The sequence below is a fragment of the Salvia hispanica genome, chromosome 5, assembly GCF_023119035.1.
Source record: "Salvia hispanica cultivar TCC Black 2014 chromosome 5, UniMelb_Shisp_WGS_1.0, whole genome shotgun sequence".
Taxonomy (NCBI): domain Eukaryota; kingdom Viridiplantae; phylum Streptophyta; class Magnoliopsida; order Lamiales; family Lamiaceae; genus Salvia; species Salvia hispanica.
The window spans coordinates 10,338,929-10,361,327 of NC_062969.1; the positions used below are offsets into that span (position 1 = coordinate 10,338,929).

The following is a 22,399-nucleotide window of genomic DNA, read 5'->3' on the forward strand; positions in this document are numbered from 1 at the left end:
ATGACAAATCACAACATTTAGTTTCTTGTGCTCAATCGATGCATCGTCACATTAATATATATTTGTCGCAATATTCATTCACAACACAAAAAATTTATAAGTGTGCGCCAACTTAACTCAACATAAGCTCTGAAGAAACATTGTGTGACACTTCTGAATTTTTTAATTTTATTTTTATGAATAAATAAACCAAATAGAACCAAAACCAAACGTTTACATCATACACTCGGGCATACCTGAGGAAGTACAAGAGAAATAGCCACAAGTTGGCTAGTACAAAGCAACATGATAAAGACCAAGAAACGAACAACACAGGGCAAGCCCCCAAAATGAACGATCACAGTTCAAGCCACTCATCTAAATCCACAGAGTAGGCGGGCCTCGTAAAAATCCTTTCGGAAAAAAAACCCATGAGATAAAACTCTCCAAAGGGAAAATGAGTAACCTTACGAGTAACTCAATGTGTGTCAAAAACCAAAACATACAAAAATATGTGAACTCCATCATCTGTCTGAAAGGTGGAGAAGAACCTTCTCATGTGGAAAGTGTGAGTACAAGATGCTGTAAGAAGCTTCTTTGATCTCAAAGAACTTCTGAATTTTTAAAACTACATCACTTCTCATTTAAATTTCGAAGCATATCAAAATTTGATGAAATTTTGTGATTCAACATACAATAAAACCACCTTCTTTTTTTTTACCTTAAATCAATGCTAATACTCCCTATTGATCGATATTGAGTCGAATTTTGGATTAAATAGAGCAAAAGGCGTCAAAATTGATTGGTTAGGCCGAAGTGCATTTGTAGATCCAAAATTATTTGGGGTTTACGAATTTGGGCAGAGATCAACTCATGTGATGGTTTATTATGTATCTCAATCTTAAGTTTTATCCACACATATGTTGATTATTATGCAAAATAATTAACCAACATCATCAACAACAAAATATTATATTCAAGAGAATAGTTAACCAACATCATTAACAACAAAATTTTATATTCATGAGAATTTTTTCTCATCCGAAAACATAAAACGATTGATTGAATCTCTCCTTTTCCACGAAGGAAAAATAAATAAAAACTGAAGTACATTGACAAGAGACCATAGTCACAATTAATTTTGGAATATATTTAATAAGAAGACAAAAAACTATGACTATGTAAGTTAGGTATTATCATAACCGGCAAAAAATCAATACTATAAAAATGAACGGGCCCAATATCATCTCAAAATGAGAGCTTAAAGTAGGCCCATTATTGTCGTCCACATGAATTTTGCAGGTGAGTGGCCCTTTATTTGTAACAATAAGACACCTTTTAAATAAATAGTTTACGTGTAAACTCCAGAATTTTAGTTTTGCATATAAGTTTAAATTTTTTATGGAAATTATTAAATTATTGATTGTTCTAATTTTGCAATCAAAATTTAAGTTGGTCTGATTTTACAATAAATCAAGATTCCTACATAGATAGTTTGATGATATATTTACGTAGCATTGTCGGACGTCAATCAAAACGATGTTACATTAGGCAGCAAAACAACGCTATATTATACTAAATAAAATAATTTCATTTGTTTGAATTAGACTTTATATTAAGAAAAAATAAAATGGAAGTGAGAAACGAGAAAAAAAATGAGAAATGGGATGAAACTGATACGACACCGTTTCACTACCTATAATTGAACGCCTTTTTGATTGACGTCCGATAATGGCATGTAAGTAGAACATCATCAAATCATGTCAATATGAAGATCCTAATCGGTTGCAAAATCAGAAAAATCAATTGTTTGATAAGTAATTTACAAGAGTATTTGAAAGCGCTTATGCGAAACCAAATTCGACTAAGCAAAATAAACAATGTTGTTTCTATACAATAATATAATTTTCTAGTAATATAAAATTTTGTATCGTTGTTCTTAAATATTTTAAAAAAAATCTAAATACCTGACGTTGAATTTTTTTACATCCAACTCTATTTTTGTCGAAATTAAAATTAACGCGTTGGTAAGAAATGTTAACGTAGCAATTTTCAATTAATGAAAATGATGTTGTCTTGCTAGTTTAGTTTGAGCTCGCAAGTTTGTTGTGGCATGTGGGTGAGAATTCTAATAAATCTAAGTACTCCAATCTGACAGTTTATAAACAAAAGTTTAGGATATTGTTTCATGAAAATGAATCTATTAAATGAAGTTGCTATATTTGTTGGGAATGTCATGTGAGTCATGTGCCAAATTCAACCGATCATTAAAAATTTAAAATGGTATCGTTCTTACTTCTTAGCATGAGATAAGAGAACTAGTCATACTGAATTACCTTTTTATAAATATAAAGTACTATAAAATTAACTACATAGAGATAGAGAGATGAATTAATTACCACAAGTACGATTTAAAAGATCCAAGATTGGAGTCGATTTAGAAATGATAAGGGCATCTGCAATGGGGTGGACGATGCATCATCCGCCACTGCAGCATCGTGGACGATGGATTATCTATCATCCGCAGACGATCGGAGGATACCCATCGTCTGCCACTGTGGACGACGCGGACGATGCGACGCGTTTCCGTTTTTTTTTTAATTTTATTAAATTTTCAAAACCTATATATTCCTCTCATTTCACTTCATTTTTCACTTCATTTTTTCACTTCACTCTTCACTCTCAAATTCACTACATTTTCTACATTTCAAGCAAAATGGATTCCGGAGATTATCCGAATAGTCCGATGTTCGATGGTGCACGATGGCCGGGTACAGAACCCGACGAATACCGGCCATTCGACACCAACGCCGAGTACGATCCCGACTTCAGCACCGATTCGTACGAGCTGTCCGACATGGAGCCTTCTCCCCACTGCCCCTCCGTCGCCGCCGCCGTGGCGTCTGCCCAGAAGTTGCCTACGACGGAGGTGTGTGAAGAGTTCGCCCCGGGAATGACGAACTACTCCGACCCCGAATCCATCATCTTGACGAGATGTTGGATTGATGTTTCGGAGGATCCGGTGTACGCCAACAACCAGAAGGTGACTACGTATTGGGAGCGCATCGCCGAGAAATACAACGCGGCCAAGCCGGCTTACGCGTACAAGCGCCACGGGGAGCAGCTCCGCAAGCACTGAGATCAAATAAAGAAGCAGGTAAATTTGTTCGCGGGGGAGTACGAGAAGTGCGAGAGGGAGCAGGCCAGTGGAGAGAGTCTCGCGGATGTGCGGGACAAAGCGATGCAGTCGTACATTTCATTGTACGGCAATTTCAATCACTACCAGTCCTGGGTGCTGTTGAGGGACAAGCAAAAGTTCGTTGGTGATGTGATTCCCCAATCGACGGCGGCGAGGAGGAGGGCGTCGAAGCTCACCCTCGCTGATTATACAAGTAGCGATAGCGGCGCGTCTCCAATGGACCTCAACAGTCCGGTGTTCGATGATGAGAGTTCCGGCACACCGATGTCCTCCCGGCGTCCCCCTGGCGTCAAGGCTGCCAAGGGCAAGGGCAAGCCACATCATCCTCCGCCGCGCCGCCTGACCAGGCCCCGAGTTCGACGCTGTCCGCGACTTCGACTGCGGCCCATGCGTACGCGGATTTGGCGGCCTCCTCCGACTACCGGACGTTGTTGGACGCGCACACCGCCCTCATGCAGGCGACCAACCCGGCTCAAATCGAGGGCATCCAGCGGATGATCGATGGCCTCAGCCGCAAGTTGGGACTTCTCTAGACTAGCCTCCTTTTTTGTATTTAGTGCTTTTTTTATTTCTTATTTTGTAACTTTTTTTTAATTAAGTAAATTTAGAATTTTCCTTTAATTGTGTTGTTTTTATATGTTTATTTTTATTTTTTACATTTGCAAACATAAAAATATAAATACAAAATAGAAGTAAAATGCTTAGGGCGTCGCTTAGGGCGGGCTATAGTCCGCTCCACTGCAGGTGGAATAGGAGGAGGATAAAATGCTGACGTAGCGGTGCTTAGGGCGTCGCTAGGGATGTCAATCGGGCCAGCCCAACGGGTTTCGGGCCATCCCTATTCGGACTCCGAGTTTATCGGATGCGGGCTTATCGGGCTGAGATTTTATCGGGTTCTAAATTTTCAGACCTAACCCTAAACCTTCGGGTTTCGGGCTAGCCCTGCGGGCTAATCAAATTTAAAGCAAATAATTAACTATAACACTAATTTAGATTTTAAGAAATCTATATCTATATTTTTATAATAAATCAATATATTATATTATCTATATATATATATATAAATCTGCAACATAAAAATATAATTAACATAAATTAATCACTAATCAAGTAATAATATAGAATCAATTCATCACATATATTTAGCACAAAATTATAGCGTAATTAATAATTATACATTAACTAAAATGTCCAAAATATCATTAAGATGCAGTCAATGACATATGTTTAGTAATAAAGTAATTACTGGAGTATTAAACTAAAAAAGGATAGAATTTATTGACTATTTAAATTCTTTTTCTGTCTAAATAGCATAAAGCTATTATTGACTATTTAAATTCCTTTTATGTCTAAATAGCATAAAGCTGAAATAATGCCTAACCAAATAATGTATATAAGGCATCTCATGATTCCCATATTAATTTTGTTCTCCAGTAAGCGATAGCTAAAAAATCTAAGATACTCCCATATTATATTCACATACACATAAATCATAATGTATATGCTATATAAGCCATCTCATGATTCTCATTTGCAGTAACTATAAACCAAATACATCTCCATTATCCATATACACATTATATTATTATGTAAATAAATTGGTAGTACAGTACATCTTATTCGTACTGACATATTACACCCACGATGTTGATAAACATAGCACAAAAAGTATTTTTTTAATTTTAAACAAATGTATACATATAACAAATAGAAAAAAAGAGGGGAAGAGAATAGTGTATAATGCGTGAAAGTGAAATAATAGAAACGGTGATTTAAATACTAATCAATTGAAAGTGGAAGAGTAAGAAAATCATTAAAACTCACATATTTAATTTTTAGAATTTTTATGCATAGCCCAATGGGCTGGCCCGGCAGCCCGGCAGACCGATAGGGCTAGCCCGATTAGCCCGATTTCCTATCGGTTTATAGATTTTCGGCCCTAACCCTGTAAATTTACCGGTCTATTCGGGCTAGCCCATCGGGTTCGGGCTAAATTGACATCCCTAGGCGTCGCTTAGGGCGTCCCATTGTGGATGCCCTAAGTGGACTTAATTGAATTTCTATCATTCCATAGTAGTAGTATTTATTATTATTTTTTTTAATCTTGCCTATTAGCCAAGGTCCAAGATTGCTGCAATTAATTAGAAAAATATCTCAACACCAACCAAATTGTTGTGCGTAATAAATTTGTTTAATGATAATGATACTCACATTAGTTTTTAGTTATAAATCAATAGAGACAGCATGGCATCACATACATAGTTTACGCAGGCCTACAAATTGCAAACTTTGATTTAATGCACATTATTTAAAGGTTAGTATAAAACTATTCTATGTTTTGCTTTGGCTTCGTGGGAACATCATGAATTGAGAATGCAGTTAGAAACTTAATTCGATTTCATCTTATTCCAAATTCTACTTCCATCTAACTTAGAGGCGGACCTACATGTTAAGGTGGGAGCCACTAGAAACCCCACCAATTTTCATATTATGCAAGTACTGTATATATTACTCCCTCCGTCCCACATTTGGAGTCACTTATTGTTATGGTTCGGATTTTAAGAAAGAGTTGAAGTGTGTAATAAATAAAGTGAGATAGTGGAGTGTGTAATAAATGAAGTGAGATGGTAGAGTGTGTAATAAATGAAGTGAGATGGTGGAGTTAGTTGAACGTGGGTCCCTTTTGACTTTTGATTTTTGTATTGATTTATTTTAATGTAGATAATGACATTTTTATGTAATTTTGATGAAGAATGGGGTAAAATTGTATGACCAAATATGGAAAATTCTAAAAGTGACTCTTAAACTGGGACGGACTTTTATGGCAAAAAGTGACTCTTAATCTGAGACGGAGGGAGTACATGTGAAATTCTCAATTATAATAGTAGTTCAAGTGGTTGTGTAGTTGGGCTATAAATCTTGAGTTCTTGTTGGCCTGAGTTTGAATCCTGTAAGTGTAAAAATTTATCTTTTCCAATTTTTCTTGTTTAATTTTTTTATTACTCATTTTTCTTGGGTTATGTTGTTTGGAATCTTCAGTGTAAAATTCTTGCGTCCGCCATTGATCTAAGCATCTATGGCCGGACCCGGAAACGCAAGTTTTATTATTATCAACACCTTCTAAGTTGATCTCGTTTTACCATTTATTTATTTTAGAGACTTTTGATGTGCATTCGTGAAATAGTTAAATATAAATGGGTAAAACTAACCAACTATTACAATGCATACTTAGCAATATGTGAAGTTAATTAGGTGAAAGGATAAAAAAAAAGGCTCTCAATAAAATTTGCACAAGTATTGTCAAGTTAACCCGCGATAAAACCGTATTCAAAAAGTTAATATCACTAGTGATTTTCATGCAAATATTGTACTTAAAATCTATGCAAGTATAGTGGATGGAAATATTTTTACAAATGGTTTAATATTGCCTTCTTTGTTACAAAAGTTAGCTTCTCTGCCAGTATAAACTATAAAGTAACCATTATAAATTGTCGGCGACGGTACAATTAGATTCTGATTTATTGGGGAGTAACATAGATATTTTAGATATTTATTGATGAAATTATTTGGTCTTTTTCTGTGTAGATAGTTTTCAAATTCAATAAAGTTAGACGTGAGAATTACCAGAATGATGACACGGTAACGCCAGCAATAACTCCAGATGTTGAAATAATATTCCAAGCATATCATAATAAATTGGCCATTTTCAACCTTATTAATACATTAAATTTGTATCTATTTCTACACTGATCGAATTAATGCTTAATTTTGTGACAACAGCACACCTTTATTAAATGTTCAAAATAATTGAATCAGTTGCTGAATAGGGAAGGGGTATAAATATATTCTTGAATTAAATTTAATTTATCCATACTTTAAATTTCTCTCCTCGATAAAAAGGATTAAAGTACTAAGTCTAAATAATTTCACATTGCCTTTTTTTAGAAAAGGAGGAATTGTCATCAAAGTCATGATATATTGTTTAATTCTGGCCAATCCCATAATTTTTAAAAACAATAAATTACTATACTTTTTTTTAGTTATCTCTTAATTTTAGATTTAGAGAAAAATTATGTACTATGATTTAGAAACTGAAATACTTTAGCCGACCCTTATAACAATATTTTATATTTTTCATATGAAAGTCAATAACTCTAGTGAGTAATATACGAATTTGTGAAAAAAAAATTAGATTCCAGCATACAAATCATACATAATTATTCTCCAAATCTAAATTGATGAGATAATTAAAAAATATATCAAAATTATAGTAATATAAAGTAATTATATTAAAAATTATAAAATTGACCAGAATTTGATTAAACTTTCATATTTTCTTTTACAATTTTTGACCTTAAAAGATACTAACACACTATAGATTTAACATATTTTTATAGTACTTATGTTAATATATGCAATGATTCATCTTTTCTTTTAAAAAAAAAATAATAATAAAACGGGTCCCACTATAAAAGAAAATTTCCTACTCCAATTTTACTAATCATGAAAATAATTCCTGATACTATTGATCAAAGCTTTCATTTTTTATATTTTAAATCTTCGGCTTATACTCGAATGTATTAATTATATTTAATAATCACTCATCCGTGGTTTGAAATTTGCGGAACGGAAATCAGCTGGAGCTGAGCTAAAAATTGGAACAAAAATATATGATGAAATTTTAAGAACATGTATAAACAATTTTAAATTATTTTTATTTTTGAAGTTGGGCATTTGCACCTTGAGCTCAAGTAGTGTTTAGTAATCAGACCACCTAATCCGTGGTTCCAATTTCAAACCATTAACTATATCAATTAGCTAGGTTATTAACGATTCTGATTTAATTTAACCATGCATCACTCTAACTTGCATCCACTTTACAAAAAAATAAGGGGCATAAATTAATGCGTGCTTTTATCCTTTTTCAAGACAATTTCTTTTTTGCTTTACATGTCTATTATTAAGACTTTCTTTTCTACTTTAATCACGTGCAGAGTCTTCAGCCCCTTTGAAAATTTTAATTTGCATTAAATAATATTCCGAGCCTATAATAATCTACTACTACTACTACTAACATTTATCACATTGCAATGCGAATTGAGATGCACACTCTATTCCGCTAAATTAAAATTAAAATTGACTATCTAGACTATCATTAATAAAATTACAGTCTATTCTAAAATTAAAATTGACTATCTATCATTAATAAAATTACAGTCTATTCTACATTTAATTGACTATGTACATAAAATAACCGATTGATTGATTGATACAACTCGAAGTTCCTATTTTAAAAACAAACCGCACACATTAATCACTCGAATTAATTGATGCTGATGCGATTCAATTTAAAATTGTTAATCAATATACTCCCTCTCCCTCTGTCATATTTAAGATGTCTACATTATTAAGCAGATATTTTAAGTAATTGGATATTTTAAGTAGGAGATGGAAGATAAATATTTATTTATTAATATAAAAGTGAATATTTTGAGTGTGATAAACTAAAAATAAAAAGTGAAAAATTTGAGTGAAACTGTGGAAGTAATTATGTCAGCTCCATCAAGCCATAGGAGCAACGTAAACTCTAATCACAGTACTCATTACATAACCAAAAACACAAAAATTATGCTGATACTACCAATAATGTTATTTCTTTGACACACATTATACAAAAATCGTAAATAGAATCATTAATTTTTAAAAAAATATTAGCAATAATTATAATGTATATACAAGTAGTATTACCAACATATTAGGGCATCCATAGTCCGCCCCAAACCCCGCCCTATGCTCCTCCATATCATCATTCTATCCTCCTACCCTTCCACTTGCAGTGGGGCACCCTAAAGTCTGCCCTATAGTTTTAACTCCTATTTTGTACTAGTATTTGCTTTTTATTTTTTTATGTTTGCAAACATATCAATTAGCAAGAATAAATATAAAAACACCACAAATTAAAGGCAAATCCTATTGTCAATATTTATTTTTTATTTTTTATGCTTGCAAAAATGGATCATCGTCGGAATTTATTATTGAATTTAGAGAGAAATTGAGATGGGGAAGAGAACGGAGTGAAAAGTGTGAAATGAAGTAAAAAAAATTAGTGATATATATAGAAGAAAATACAAAAAAAAAATAAAAATAAAAAATGTGTGCATAGTCCGGACTATCCTTCTTACCCCCTGCAATGGGGCGGAGGATAGTCCGGAGGATGCAAAAATGTGTGCATAGTCCGTGGATGATGCACAGGACGCGGAGGATGGAGGACGCATCGTCCGGACCCCTGCAATGGCGGAGGATGCATCGTCTGGCCTATCCTCCACCCCATTGTGGATGCTCTTAGAGCATCCACAGTAGGGGCGGCGCGCCGCCCGCCCCGAAGTCGTCGACGGCGCGGCGATGTATAGTGGAAGAAGCGGGCGCCCCGGCTTAGCCGGGTATGAGGCCGCGGAAAGGCCATCGGCGAGCAAACGCCGAGGACGCAGCGGTGGGGAGGCGGCGCGCCGATAGGCGCAGCTGTCTATTGTGCGGCGCATTCGCCGCGGCGGACACTTTCCAATTTTTTTTTCATTTTTTTTAATTTTGTTTTAATTGCCTATAAATACACCCCATTCTCCTCGTTATTTTCACACCATTCAAATTCTTTATTCCTACTTTGTCTCTCTAAATTTTGTGGATTCTATTGCTATTTAAAAATGGATGATTTGTGGAATGACACGTGGGATTCTCTGATTCAAGAGGTGCAGAAGGAAGCCGACAACGAGGGTGTGGAGGCGGCGGTGGCGCTCCCTCGTGCGATTCACCATCGTCGTACAATCACACGAGACCATTCCGGAGCGCATCAACGGCTGATGGCAGACTACTTTGGCGATAACCCCCGTTACTCATCAGAGATTTTCCGTCGGCGTTTCAGAATGTCGCGACCGCTCTTCACCCATATAGCGACGACATTGGCGGCGCGGTACAGGTGCTTCACCCTCCGGAGTGATTGCACTGGCCGGATTGGGCTGTCTACTTTTCAGAAATGCACCGCTGCAATTAGGCAGCTTGACTATGACGGACCGGCTGATATGTTCGACGAATACCTACAGATGGGTGAGACGACTAGCCTAGAAGTGCTCCGACAGTTCTGTAAGGGCATCCAAAATGTCTTTGGTCCGGAGTTACTACGAAAGCCAACATCTGATGAGTGCCAAAGACTACTAGATATGCACGGAGCGGTGCACAGTTCCCAGGGATGATGGGGAGCATCAACTGCATGCATTGGGAGTGGAAAAACTGCCCAATGGCGTGGAAAGGCCAATTCACAACTGGTTTCAAAAGCAAACATCCATCGATGATTCTGGAAGCCGTTGCTGACTACCGTTTACGGATCTGACATGCGTATTTCGGTGTTGCAGGTTCGAACAACGACATCTACGTTATTCAGTCATAGCCTCTCTTCAATGATGAGTGCCGGGGGGAGGGACCAGAAATCAGATTTGTAGCCAACGGGAAATGCTGTGGACCAAAATAAAATAAAATGAAATGTGGCAAAAAAAAGTGTTTACTATTGCTGTGAAAACTTTTTTTTTTAGCCGTTGACAAATCAGAAGTGGCTTAGGAAAAAAAAAAGTGGCTTGTCCAAGAAGTGTCCTCGGCTACTGTGGATGCTCTCAGTAACAATACCTCCATCAATATTGGAACAAATTTAAACAAATCCGCTGTTTTAAAAATTAAATATACTCCTACTACAATACGACCAAAATATAATTACAAAAGAATTAATCATTTTTGTATTCTGTCATTTCAAAAATTATTAGCCTAAATTCGGGCCTTTTATATTTTTCCCCCCCAAAAAAAAAAAAAAGGCCGCCTCGTCCGCAGCAATATCTGCTGACTAAAGTCAGTCCTGGCCACAACAAAATTATGTCACATTCCCCACACAAAGTAGAATTAATCATTAATTAATCTCCTAAAATATCCGAATTAACGGCTAATTTCATATATTAATTAAAAACTTAATTCGATTTAAGACAATGATTCTCTCTCTCCCTCTCTTTTATACATCACGCATTATTGGTCTTCAACTCGTTCAAAATCCCACTGCCTCACTCTCTCTCTAAAATCAATGGCTTCCACTGCCATAAATCTCACTCTCTGTCTCTCTTTGCTCCTCCTCACCCAAATCTACGCCGACCAGACGGCTAAAACTTACATCATCCGAGTCGACAGCTCATCGAAGCCGTCCGTTTTTCCAACTCACTACCATTGGTACACAGCGGAGTTCACTGAACCCGCAGCCATTCTCCACGTATACGACACCGTTTTCCACGGCTTCTCCGCCGTGCTGACTCACTTCCAGGCCTCCTCCGTCCTCAAGCACCCCTCCGTCCTCTCCGCATTCGAGGACAAGCGCCGCCACCTCCACACAACGCGCTCGCCGCAGTTCGTCGGCCTCCGGAACCAGCGCGGACTGTGGTCGGAGTCCGATTACGGCTCGGATGTGATAATTGGGGTTTTCGACACCGGAATTTGGCCGGAGAGGAGGAGCTTCTCCGATCTGAACCTAGGCCCCGTGCCGAAGCGGTGGAGAGGCACGTGCCAAGCTGGTGTGAGGTTTAACCGGAGGAATTGCAATCGGAAAATCGTCGGAGCTAGGTTTTTTGACAAAGGTCACCAAGCGGCGTCCGGATTTGGGGGATTTGTCGGTGGAATCAACGAGACGGTCGAATTCAGGTCGCCGAGAGACGCCGACGGCCATGGAACGCACACCGCCTCCACCGCGGCGGGGAGATATGCTTTCAAAGCGAGTATGGAGGGTTACGCCGCCGGAATCGCGAAAGGAGTCGCGCCGAAGGCGCGCCTCGCTGTCTACAAGGTGTGCTGGAAGGAGGCGGGATGCTTCGATTCCGATATCCTTGCAGCGTTCGACGCCGCTGTGAACGACGGCGTGGATGTAATTTCAATCTCAATCGGCGGCGGCGAGGGGATATCCTCCCCTTATTATCTGGATCCAATCGCAATTGGAGCATACGGCGCCGTTTCAAGGGGCATTTTCGTCTCTTCCTCAGCTGGAAACGAGGGCCCTAACGGAATGTCGGTGACTAACCTCGCCCCCTGGCTTACCACCGTCGGCGCCGGTACAATTGATCGTGATTTCCCCGCTGACGTCATCCTCAGCGATGGGAGAAAATTCTCTGGTGTTTCTCTCTACTCCGGTGTGCCGCTCAACGGCAAAATGCATCCATTAATTTACCCTGGTAAATCAGGAGTGCTCTCTGCTTCACTTTGCATGGAAAATTCACTCGATCCAATCGAAGTTAGGGGGAAAATCGTCATCTGCGACCGCGGCAGCAACCCTCGCGTGGCCAAGGGGTTGGTCGTTAAGAAGGCCGGCGGCGTCGGAATGATTCTCACCAACGGAGTATCCAACGGTGAGGGTTTAGTCGGCGACGCCCATTTAATCCCGGCTTGCGCCGTGGGCTCCACCGAGGGCGACGAGATTAAGACTTACTTAGCTTCGAATCCAGCGGCCACCGCCACGATCAGCTTCCGTGGCACGGTCATCGGAATCAAGCCGGCTCCGGTTGTGGCCTCGTTTTCGTCCCGTGGGCCGAACGGGCTGAACCCGGAGATTCTCAAGCCCGATTTGATCGCCCCAGGAGTGAACATTCTCGCGGCCTGGACCGACGCCGTCGGCCCAACCGGGCTGGACTCCGACAACCGGAGGTCCGAGTTCAACATCCTCTCGGGGACCTCCATGTCTTGCCCTCATGTGAGCGGTGCAGCGGCCTTGCTGAAATCGGCCCACCCTGATTGGAGTCCGGCCGCCATCCGGTCAGCAATGATGACAACGGCGAGTTTGACTGACAACTCCGGCAACCCAATGCTCGATGAATCGAGCAATAAACACGCCACGCCCTACGACTTTGGTGCTGGCCATATGAATCTTGATCGGGCTATGGATCCCGGATTGGTGTACGATATGACAAATGAGGATTACGTCAATTTCTTGTGTGCGATCGAGTATGGGCCGAAGACGATTCAGGTGATCACCCGGACGCCGGTGAATTGTCCGATGAGGAAGCCGTCGCCCGGGAATCTGAACTACCCCTCAATCGCGGCTCTGTTCCCGAGCGGGGAGAGTGGGGTTTCGAGCAAGACGTTCTTTAGAATGGTGACGAATGTTGGGGAGGAGGCGAACGCGGTGTATAGAGTTAAAATCGAGCCTCCGAAGGGCGTTAGGGTTAGCGTGAAGCCATGGAAGCTTGTGTTTTCGGAGACGGTGAAGAAGCTAGGTTACTATGTTACTGTAACTATTGATAGCAAGAATTTGGTGTTGGATGATTCGGGTGCTGTGTTTGGGGCTCTTTCTTGGATGGATGGGAAGCATGTGGTGAGAAGCCCCATTGTTGTCACTCAAATCGAACCTTTGTGAAATCAAAATTATGGGATTTCACTCTTGTGAGAAATCTTGATCATAGGCATGATCTTTGAAGGTGGAATTTCACTCTTGTAAGAAAGGGGGAGGTGGTTGGTTTTAGTGTGATGTTTTAATATTTGCCTGTAAATTTTGTTTTTGGTTTTTTGAACTTAAGAAGTTGTTTGAGTTGATTAGAATGTGTGATGTGATTATAGATGATATGTTTTGTTTTGGGATCATCTTATTGTGCTAGAATTGAGTAGTTCTTGCTCTTTGATGGTTTTTACATTCAAGGATTATATATCTATGACTCTGCAATGATTTTGTAGGTTTGTTCTTTTCTTTGAAATGTGATAATATTACAATTTCTTACCAACAAAGTATATGTTGTGAATGGGAAGATTTCGACCTCAAAAGGGACTACACAATGCTTTAAGCACATAGCATACCATCTAATAATATCATAAAGAGCTTTGGATCTCTCCTTTCTTTAATTTTACACTTTCTTTATTTTAATGTTGCTTCAAGTATCACATACTAAAAGGATAAAGATATCTTGAAATTGCTTTATCTAGGATAACTAATCTGTGATAGGCCAAATGCATCTATGGCAAGAATCATTAATTACTAACCTAAGAGTAACATAATGTGACGTGATTCAGTTGATGGATTGCAAATCTTTGGTTTCATTTTACTACTACAAAATTCGATTTGGAAGTTCTGTATTCCATCAAAATACATTGATTGGACACAAAATTTCCCAACTTGACTAGGGATTTTGCACTTCAAAATTCTGATCATTTTTTTTCTTGGCTTTTAATAATATAGTAATAGTACTAATAATTAACAAATTGATAGTACTACCTCAACTCAACTTTCATTTTTCTTTAAGTTTTCTATTCCCTCTGTATGATAGGTCACATTAAGATGCCTTGTGAACTTGTGAGTTGTGATCCAACATCATAATTAAAGGAAGGTACTACCACTTGCTTTATAGGGGGCCAAAGAGGGGTTAAATGATAAGGGCATTTAGCAAAGCATTATTGAAAAAGCACAAGTGTTTGAAGTCAGCATCCAATGAATTTATGCATTATATTCCCTTCCTCGAGATTTAATTATGCGAAGTTCTTAATTTAATACTTATATTCGTGTATTGTTAAATTAGTTAATCCACTCACTCCTATTGGACTTAGTGTTCTTTTTTTAGAATATTCCAAATATATAACTTTAACTTGTGTCATAAAAAGTGTATATATCTATTTTTACAACTTTTTAGCCATAATTGAACATCAAATATTACAAAATTTTCCAATGATTATTATTCTTGGTCAAACAGAGTACTGAATATTGATTCCGGCCTGTATGGATAAATATTTTTGGAGTTTAACTTCAATTAATTAGTGAAAATTTAGTAGTGCATCACTTTATTTTTTCATACATAAAATCGAAAGTGGACCTTCTTGTGGTACTCAATATGTAATTAAGGGATATTAGATATTCTCTATTGTAATATCTAACAAAATTTGTGGCCATAATAAGACAGTATTCAACTATATATGTACCATATGCTTTAAAATGCAGCAGACATGATCTTACCTACTTAAAGCCCCTTAGATTCTAAGTTTGAATCAGAAAAGCATTTTCACCAAATAAAATTAAACTAAACTAGTGTGTGATTAGTAGGGACAATTTAATATAATCATGCCACGTTACTATCTTTATAGTATGACTTTACCAACTACATATGTCGTTCATGCTAAAGATGTTGCCCTTCTACTAGGAATGCACTTCTATCAATTCAAAATCAAACAAAGCATGAGTTCGAGTTCGAGTTCGACTCGGACCTTAGTTCAGAAGAAATAGTCTCGTGCTTAGCTATCTTATCATGAGATGCGTCAACATTTGAATCCAAACTCATATCTAATGACATATTTTTAGTTAGATATGCTAATAAAGGTTACAAATATGTCACTAAATCATGAGTCTATCTCAAAACGGTAACATACAATTTTTCCTGTATTTTGTTAGAGAAATTATATATTACATATCTGATTTGAGCACCATTATTGTATGATGCACGTTTATAATTGTTATTTTAAATTTCATATATTAAAAAATATTAATGATATTTTTAATTTTATAAAATTCATAAAAATTAATACTCAATTTATATGTTTTTTTCTATAACTTCACATAAATGAATAAATTAACAGATTGAATTTTAATCTAATTTTATAAAATAAAAAATAACTTTAAATGTGAATCATATAAGAATGATGCTCACGTAACATATATGGCAATAAATTGCTATATGAAAGAGTTAGATACTGTAATTTGTTTTCATGTTTTCGGGCCTGCAACTATACCTCATACTATCAGTTATCTGAAATCGGGCTGGGCTTCGGAACAGATTGGGTTGAACATCAATCACAAACTCGATTATAATGTTGCTAACATTTGTAAATGGAGTAGTACTAACTTTTTATAATGGGCCAATGATTTTATATTATAATTGGGCCATTTTCATTTAGCATAAACATCCTTTACTATCATTAAGATTTTGAGCTGAAGTGGATTATCTTGGGTTAATGTCACATAACAATTTCCTGCATTTGAACATACCAAACATTTAATTTTCACTTCGATGGTGGAAGCATTTGATTTTACCACCGTTTTAATATTTTCTTGGAGCCAGGACTAAGGATTCATTTTTCGTATTTTATATCGCAATAATTTTCAAGTCTCACTCGTAATTGTAAATCATCATAAAATTTATTATTTTAATTGAATTTATCATATAGTATATATGATGACCAGTATTTTGAAAACCTGAAGCTTAACATAGTATACACTAATCCAAAATGACATACTATTAACTATAGTGATTGAAAAAATATATTAAAAACCAATAGCATACCGTAATCAGACGGTAAATAATCATAATTAATAATTACAAAATCACAAATAAATACCATGATAATTATACACCCTAATTTATAGTAAAATATATTTTTTATTATTAAAAACAAGTCTATCTTGAGAGTTGAGATTCGCCTGGTCAAATGTTTACAATTTCCCAGACAAATATTTAATGCAAATGCAATATGTATGTGTGCTCACACGTTGTTTACTTCGACTGTCCTCTAAGTAATCTACTACTAGTATTTTATTTTTTTCACACACACTCTTCCTTAATTAGGAGTACTTCCACATTCAGTAATAGTTGTAATATATTTTGCTTCTCACTTTCTTGTTAGAAAAACAAAATAGATTCAACGGATTCCATGATATTAAGACAAGCACCAATAAACAACAACACAAACCATTTCTATTATTTTTGCTCATGATACCGATTTCTCTGTATTTTTAAACTACAAAGTGAAACTAGAAAAAAAGTCTTTAAACAAATGCTTTCCACTATCTCATAAAAATAAATATCATAAGAAGTCTACGTGAAAGACTTAATTTCATTTGATACTATATCTTTTCACCATTTTTTTTTACTTACTTAATTATTTTATGTGTAGTCAGCTTATTAATATACAATTATCAAATTACATATGAGCTGTAAATAGAGTTGGGTTAGATAATTCAAACAACTTATTTGAATAAGTGAATAAAAAAGTTACACTAATTTAACTTCGTATTCATTTGACCTTATCTAACCTTTTTAGTCAATTAACTTCTTACACTAATCTAACTTGTTAAAGCATTAAATATAATCCAGATACCATTGGTGGAGTAATATTTACTATTTTTCTTGAGTTTTGGTTAAAAAATGCAAATACTTTGAATAGAAACAAATTAGTAAACCGTTAAGCAGTAGCAGTGCACCGCCGCGGCGACTGCGTGTGTTTCGTGTCTCCCTCTTCCTCACCGACTTCCCATTACTTCTCTTAATACCTAAGATTTCCACAAATATAAACTCAAACTCAAACTCAATTGAAGAATTAGCCCACAAAATTAAGCAGAATTCTCAAATATCCCAACTAATACTATGTCTTCGTCGCGCACTTCTCTCTACCCTCAAGTTGATCAAACCAATCCAGAATCCAACTCTCAATTCATCCCCAAAAACACTTCCTCATCCATGTATCCAACAATCCAGATGCACGAATTAGCCGAAAACCTATTCCCAGAAACGGACGATGAAAAAGCCGCCCCCGCTGAATTCGACTCCTTGGAGCAAGTCCTCGTCTCGATCCCTGGTTCAATCGTCCACTTAATCGACAAGGAACGCAGCGTCGAGCTCGCTTCCGGCGATTTCTCGGTGGTGCAGCTCCTCCAGGGCGGCAACGCCGTTGCCGCGCTCGCCCGCGTCGGGGATCAGATCCAGTGGCCCCTCGCGCGGGACGAGGCCGCGGTCAAGCTCGACGATTCGCATTACTTCTTCAGCCTCAGAGTCCCCGCCGCTGCCAACGACGGCGAAGATCTGTTGAATTACGGGTTGACGATTGCAGCGAAGGGGCAGGAGGGGAAGGTGAGGGAGCTGGACGCGGTGCTGGAGAAATTCAGCGCGTTTAAGGTGGAGAAGGCGGCGGCGGTGGTGGAGCAGGGGTGGTGGGGGGCGGTGGCGCGGGAGGTGTCGCCGGAGGAGATGAAGGGGGAGAAGAAGGAGGAGGTGGAGAAGAGCGCCGCCGCGTATTGGACCACGCTGGCGCCGAATGTGGAGGAGTACAGCGGGAGCGTGGCGAAGCTGATCGCGGCCGGGTCGGGGCAGCTGGTGAGGGGGATTTTGTGGTGTGGAGATGTCACTGTCGATAGGCTCAAATGGGGGAATGAATTCTTGACTAAGAGAATGGGGAAAGCCTCAAGCTCTGAGATTAGCCCTCAAGCTTTGAGGAGATTAAAGAGGTACTAGTTTCTTTCTTCCATTTCAATTCTTTAATCTTTGAATTTAATTAAAAAAAAGGATTTTCAAGATTGATTTTGTGTATAATGCTTTGCATTCAATTCTCTGTATTGCTTATTGTTGAAATATTTGGGATTTTGGGGATTGTGTACTTGTGGTACTGATAGTAATGCTGTATGTACAAGTGTGTATTGCTTGGTGATGAAGTTGATCATGGTTGGCAGGGTGAAGCAGATGACGAAGATGTCGGAGAAGGTTGCAACTGGGCTGCTCTCGGGGGTTGTGAAGGTCTCTGGTTTCTTTACTAGTTCAGTTGTGAATTCTGCAGTGGGGAAGAAATTCTTCAGCCTTCTTCCTGGAGAGATCATTCTTGCTTCCTTGGATGGATTCAGTATGTTCATTCTCTCTCTCTTGCTTTTCTTATCTATATCTTTGAGTATCTCTATGATAGAGATGAAGAGATAGCAATAGTTGTAATTTGTAATGTGATATTTCAGAGAAATGGAAGTTGTGGTTAACTTACTTATGAGTTGTGATATTATATACTCCCTTTTAGTATGTCTTAATTTACCCTTTTGTGTGTTGATTACAGATAAGGTTTTTGACGCCGTGGAGGTTTCTGGGAAGAATGTGATGTCGACTACATCAGTCGTTACAACAAAGCTCGTCTCACAAAAGTAAACTTTTTACTGTCTAAAATAGCAGACTGTATTAGTTTGTATTGTATTGCAATAGGAGAGGTGTTGATGGTTTGAAATTGATTGCAGATATGGAGAGCAGGCAGCGGAGGCAACCCATGATGGGCTGGGCGCTGCAGGCCACGCCATTGGGACGGCATGGGCTGTGTTCAAGTTAAGGAAAGCTCTCAACCCGAAAAGCGCCTTGAAACCTTCAGCTTTTGTCAAGGCTGCTGCCGCCGAGGCTAATGCTGCTAAGTTGAAGGATAAACAGAAGAAATGATCAGACATGTTATGTTACTTGATATGCTTTTGATCCATGGATTTTCTACTTTGCTAGGATAAAAAATGTATGCCATGTATGTGTATGATCTTGTTTTACATAGTAATGGAGAGGTGTTTCTTGTCATGAATCTTGCTTTCTTGTTACATGTTGACCTGTCTCTGGAAAAACAAGTGAAAATAGAAAAACCTAGTACTACTAAGTATGGTCAATTATTAATCTTGCTAGAAAACTACTGAGTATGGTAAATTATTAGTCAATCTTGCAATTTAATGACGATTATAATATAAAATTTATGTATGAAAAGGTAGACAGATAATATTATGCGAATAAAATGTTTGGCTACTTAAATAGTATATATAGTTTAATATACTTAGTCAGTCAACTCTTAAATTTTTATGATATAAACATCATGTTAACAAATTCAGACATGTACTACCATCTGGAAATATTCGTCACTAGAATTGAGAAAATATCAAAATATTATATAATTAATTACTAGTACTGTTTAGGTTTTCCGGAATCAGGCCCAATTAAACATCAACAGTAGTAATCCTAATACTGCATGTAATTATAGTTGGGTGAAAAGCTCGGTATTAAGTCAATTTTATTTAAAAGCCCAATAAAGTTAGGGTAGTTACCAAAAAAATACTCCAAAACTTATTTTCTACTTTATCAATGGCACTTGTAGGATTTGTATTTTGTGGGCCTTCACATACGTTCGGCCTACTAGAAATTCAAATAAGTTTTAGCACAAGAATTTATTCCCTCCGTCCGCCATTAGGAGTTCCAGTTATGGACAGAACGGGTTTTAAGGAATATTAAGAAAAGGATGTGGAAAAAAGTTGTGGAATAGAGATCCCACTTATATATATTAGTTTTAAATGAAATAAGAGTGGAATGAGTTAGTGGAAGGTGGGACCCTGATAAGTCTAATTTCATGCATCGGTTATATAGTGAAAAGCATTATATTTTGCTGGGTCTAACACGGTTTCTAAGCCAGGTGTGTGACAGAATCGCTAGATTCAGGAGATGCTGAAGGAAACAGTCTAGCGAAGAAATGAAGTAGAAGTGAGCATAATCTAAGGAAAAGAAGGCTTGAAGAAGGGAGTCAATAGCTGAGGGCAACAAAGTCTATCTATACCTCGCTGGGCCCCACTTCAACGCCTATAAATAGAGGAGCATGCAACACACAAAAAAAAAAACTCTTTTCGTTCACTCTTAGCTCTCACACAACACACACTTGGGAAATGGGAGTTCTGAGGTAGTTTTAGGTTTCAAAGGGTTAATTCTTCAGAGAGATTCCGTCGTAACACCGTCCGCGTGAGGGCGAAGATACAATCGATTTACTTTCAGTTCTTTTGCACTCTATTTCGTTCGAACTTCACTTTTGGAAGTCGATTTGGCTGTTGATGTTACTGATTATCTATGCACTTTTTAGTTTTCGTTATAATTGTGTTATTTCGTGTTGATCTACGTTGATCCTGCTGTTGAGAGTTTTTATATCGGCAAGTTGCATGTTGATCTCTGTTTTTGTTACTTTAGTGCTCGATCTGGGAATTTGGCTGTAGATCTGTGGTGTTATTGTTGATCGGAGGTTGTTGGTTAAATCTGAAGTTATGAAATGTTTCTTTTGGCTGGAGTTTGTGTCGGATGCTTGGATGCGGAGTGGATTTAGCGTCCGAGGTTGGATCTGAACAGGGGAAGTCAAGTTATGCATGGATTTTGAGTTTTCTGTTTGCTTTCTGTTTTGCTTCGTCTAGCATCCGTAGATCTGTTTAGTTCTTAATTGTTCTTCATTAAAATTGTTTAAACCCAGTCTGCTCTGTTCCGATTTCGCTCATGCTGTTTTCTTCTGAGTTTTTACGCAAATTGGTTGGAGAAGATGATGTCGCTGTTAGTTAGTACCTTAATTAGTTGTTTTTCCAACTTTTCGTCCGTACTCTGCTTTTTCAGTTATGGTCCCCACCGTCAGTTTATTTCCCAGATCTAGGTAATTAGAGTAGTTTCTCAGATCTAGTGATTGTTCGGTTTAGTTTTCATGCATGCTTTTGTTGTTTCGCCTAGATCTAGCTGTTAGCGTAGCAGTTTAAAATCCCAAGTTTAAGTTTAATTTCCTCAACCCAAAAAAATGCGTGGCAGCAGCCAACCCAAAAACAATCCCCTAATCCTTGAGCATGATTATTACGCATCCATCTCTGTGGGATCGATCCCTACTTCCCTGTGCTAGGTTTTAGTAAAGTGGTTGAGGGTTTTTGAAGGAGTGCTCTGTGTGTCCGACGACCAACGAGTTCCTAGACCGTGTGATCTAGCGGATTTGCTGGACCTAGGAACATGTTATTTTTTTCTGTGCACACAGTGACCACCCACACACTAGTTGTGTCGTCTCTTCAAATGGCGCCGTTGTCGGGGAAGGATGACGTTTATTGTTATTGCGTTTAAGGATTTGGTGTAAATATTTTAATTTCTGTTATTTTGTTCTCCTTGACAGTTTATGAACGCAGGCTTCCATTCTGGAAGTTGGGCGAGCTCATCTGGGTCAGGGAGCGGCCAATACAAGTGGCGAGTCAAGGAATCTACGTCTACCATCACCACCAGATCAGGTTTAAGGACGAGGGACCCATTTCCGTTCGAATCAGAAAGTGAGAAGGAGTGGAACTCATCAGGAGAAGAGGATCCGAAGTCGTCCACCGAAACTGAGCAATCCGAGACTGAGGAAGAGGAGGACGTGAATATGGCACACATAGTGGACCCCGATCCGGAAATAGGCTCGCTCACCGCGCATCTAGACGGTGAGCCGGCCCATGCCATAGTCTCAAACCCGCGCCGGAGGTCTATTGATATCAAGACAAATGTACTCGGAGTTTTGCCCACATTCTCTGGACGAAGGAACGAATGTCCTTACGAATTCCTAAACGATTTCAGTAAGTTGTGCAGCATTCAAAAGAGACCTAACGAGGCGACTGAGGAGGACTACCGTTTACGTGCAATCCCGTTTGCC

General features: G+C 38.1%; 3 protein-coding genes across 3 annotated transcripts; all 3 read left to right on the plus strand.

Moving 5' to 3' along the window:
• The first annotated feature begins 9,876 nt into the window (after nt 1-9,876).
• Nucleotides 9,877-10,422, plus strand: LOC125189384. The gene has a single exon (XM_048086666.1). It carries the CDS (start codon nt 9,877-9,879, stop codon nt 10,420-10,422), a length of 546 nt encoding a protein of 181 aa, XP_047942623.1.
• An 803-nt stretch (nt 10,423-11,225) lies between these two features.
• LOC125187999 (subtilisin-like protease SBT1.6) lies at nt 11,226-13,825 on the plus strand. The gene has a single exon (XM_048084712.1). It carries the CDS (start codon nt 11,292-11,294, stop codon nt 13,599-13,601), a length of 2,310 nt encoding a protein of 769 aa, XP_047940669.1. The 5' UTR covers nt 11,226-11,291; the 3' UTR covers nt 13,602-13,825.
• Nucleotides 13,826-17,415: 3,590 nt separating this feature from the next.
• LOC125190763 (protein EARLY-RESPONSIVE TO DEHYDRATION 7, chloroplastic-like) lies at nt 17,416-19,524 on the plus strand. The gene is made up of 4 exons (XM_048088153.1): nt 17,416-18,440; nt 18,663-18,829; nt 19,031-19,115; nt 19,206-19,524. Exons 1-4 carry the CDS (start codon nt 17,584-17,586, stop codon nt 19,396-19,398), a joined length of 1,302 nt encoding a protein of 433 aa, XP_047944110.1. The 5' UTR covers nt 17,416-17,583; the 3' UTR covers nt 19,399-19,524.
• The last annotated feature ends 2,875 nt before the right edge of the window (nt 19,525-22,399 follow it).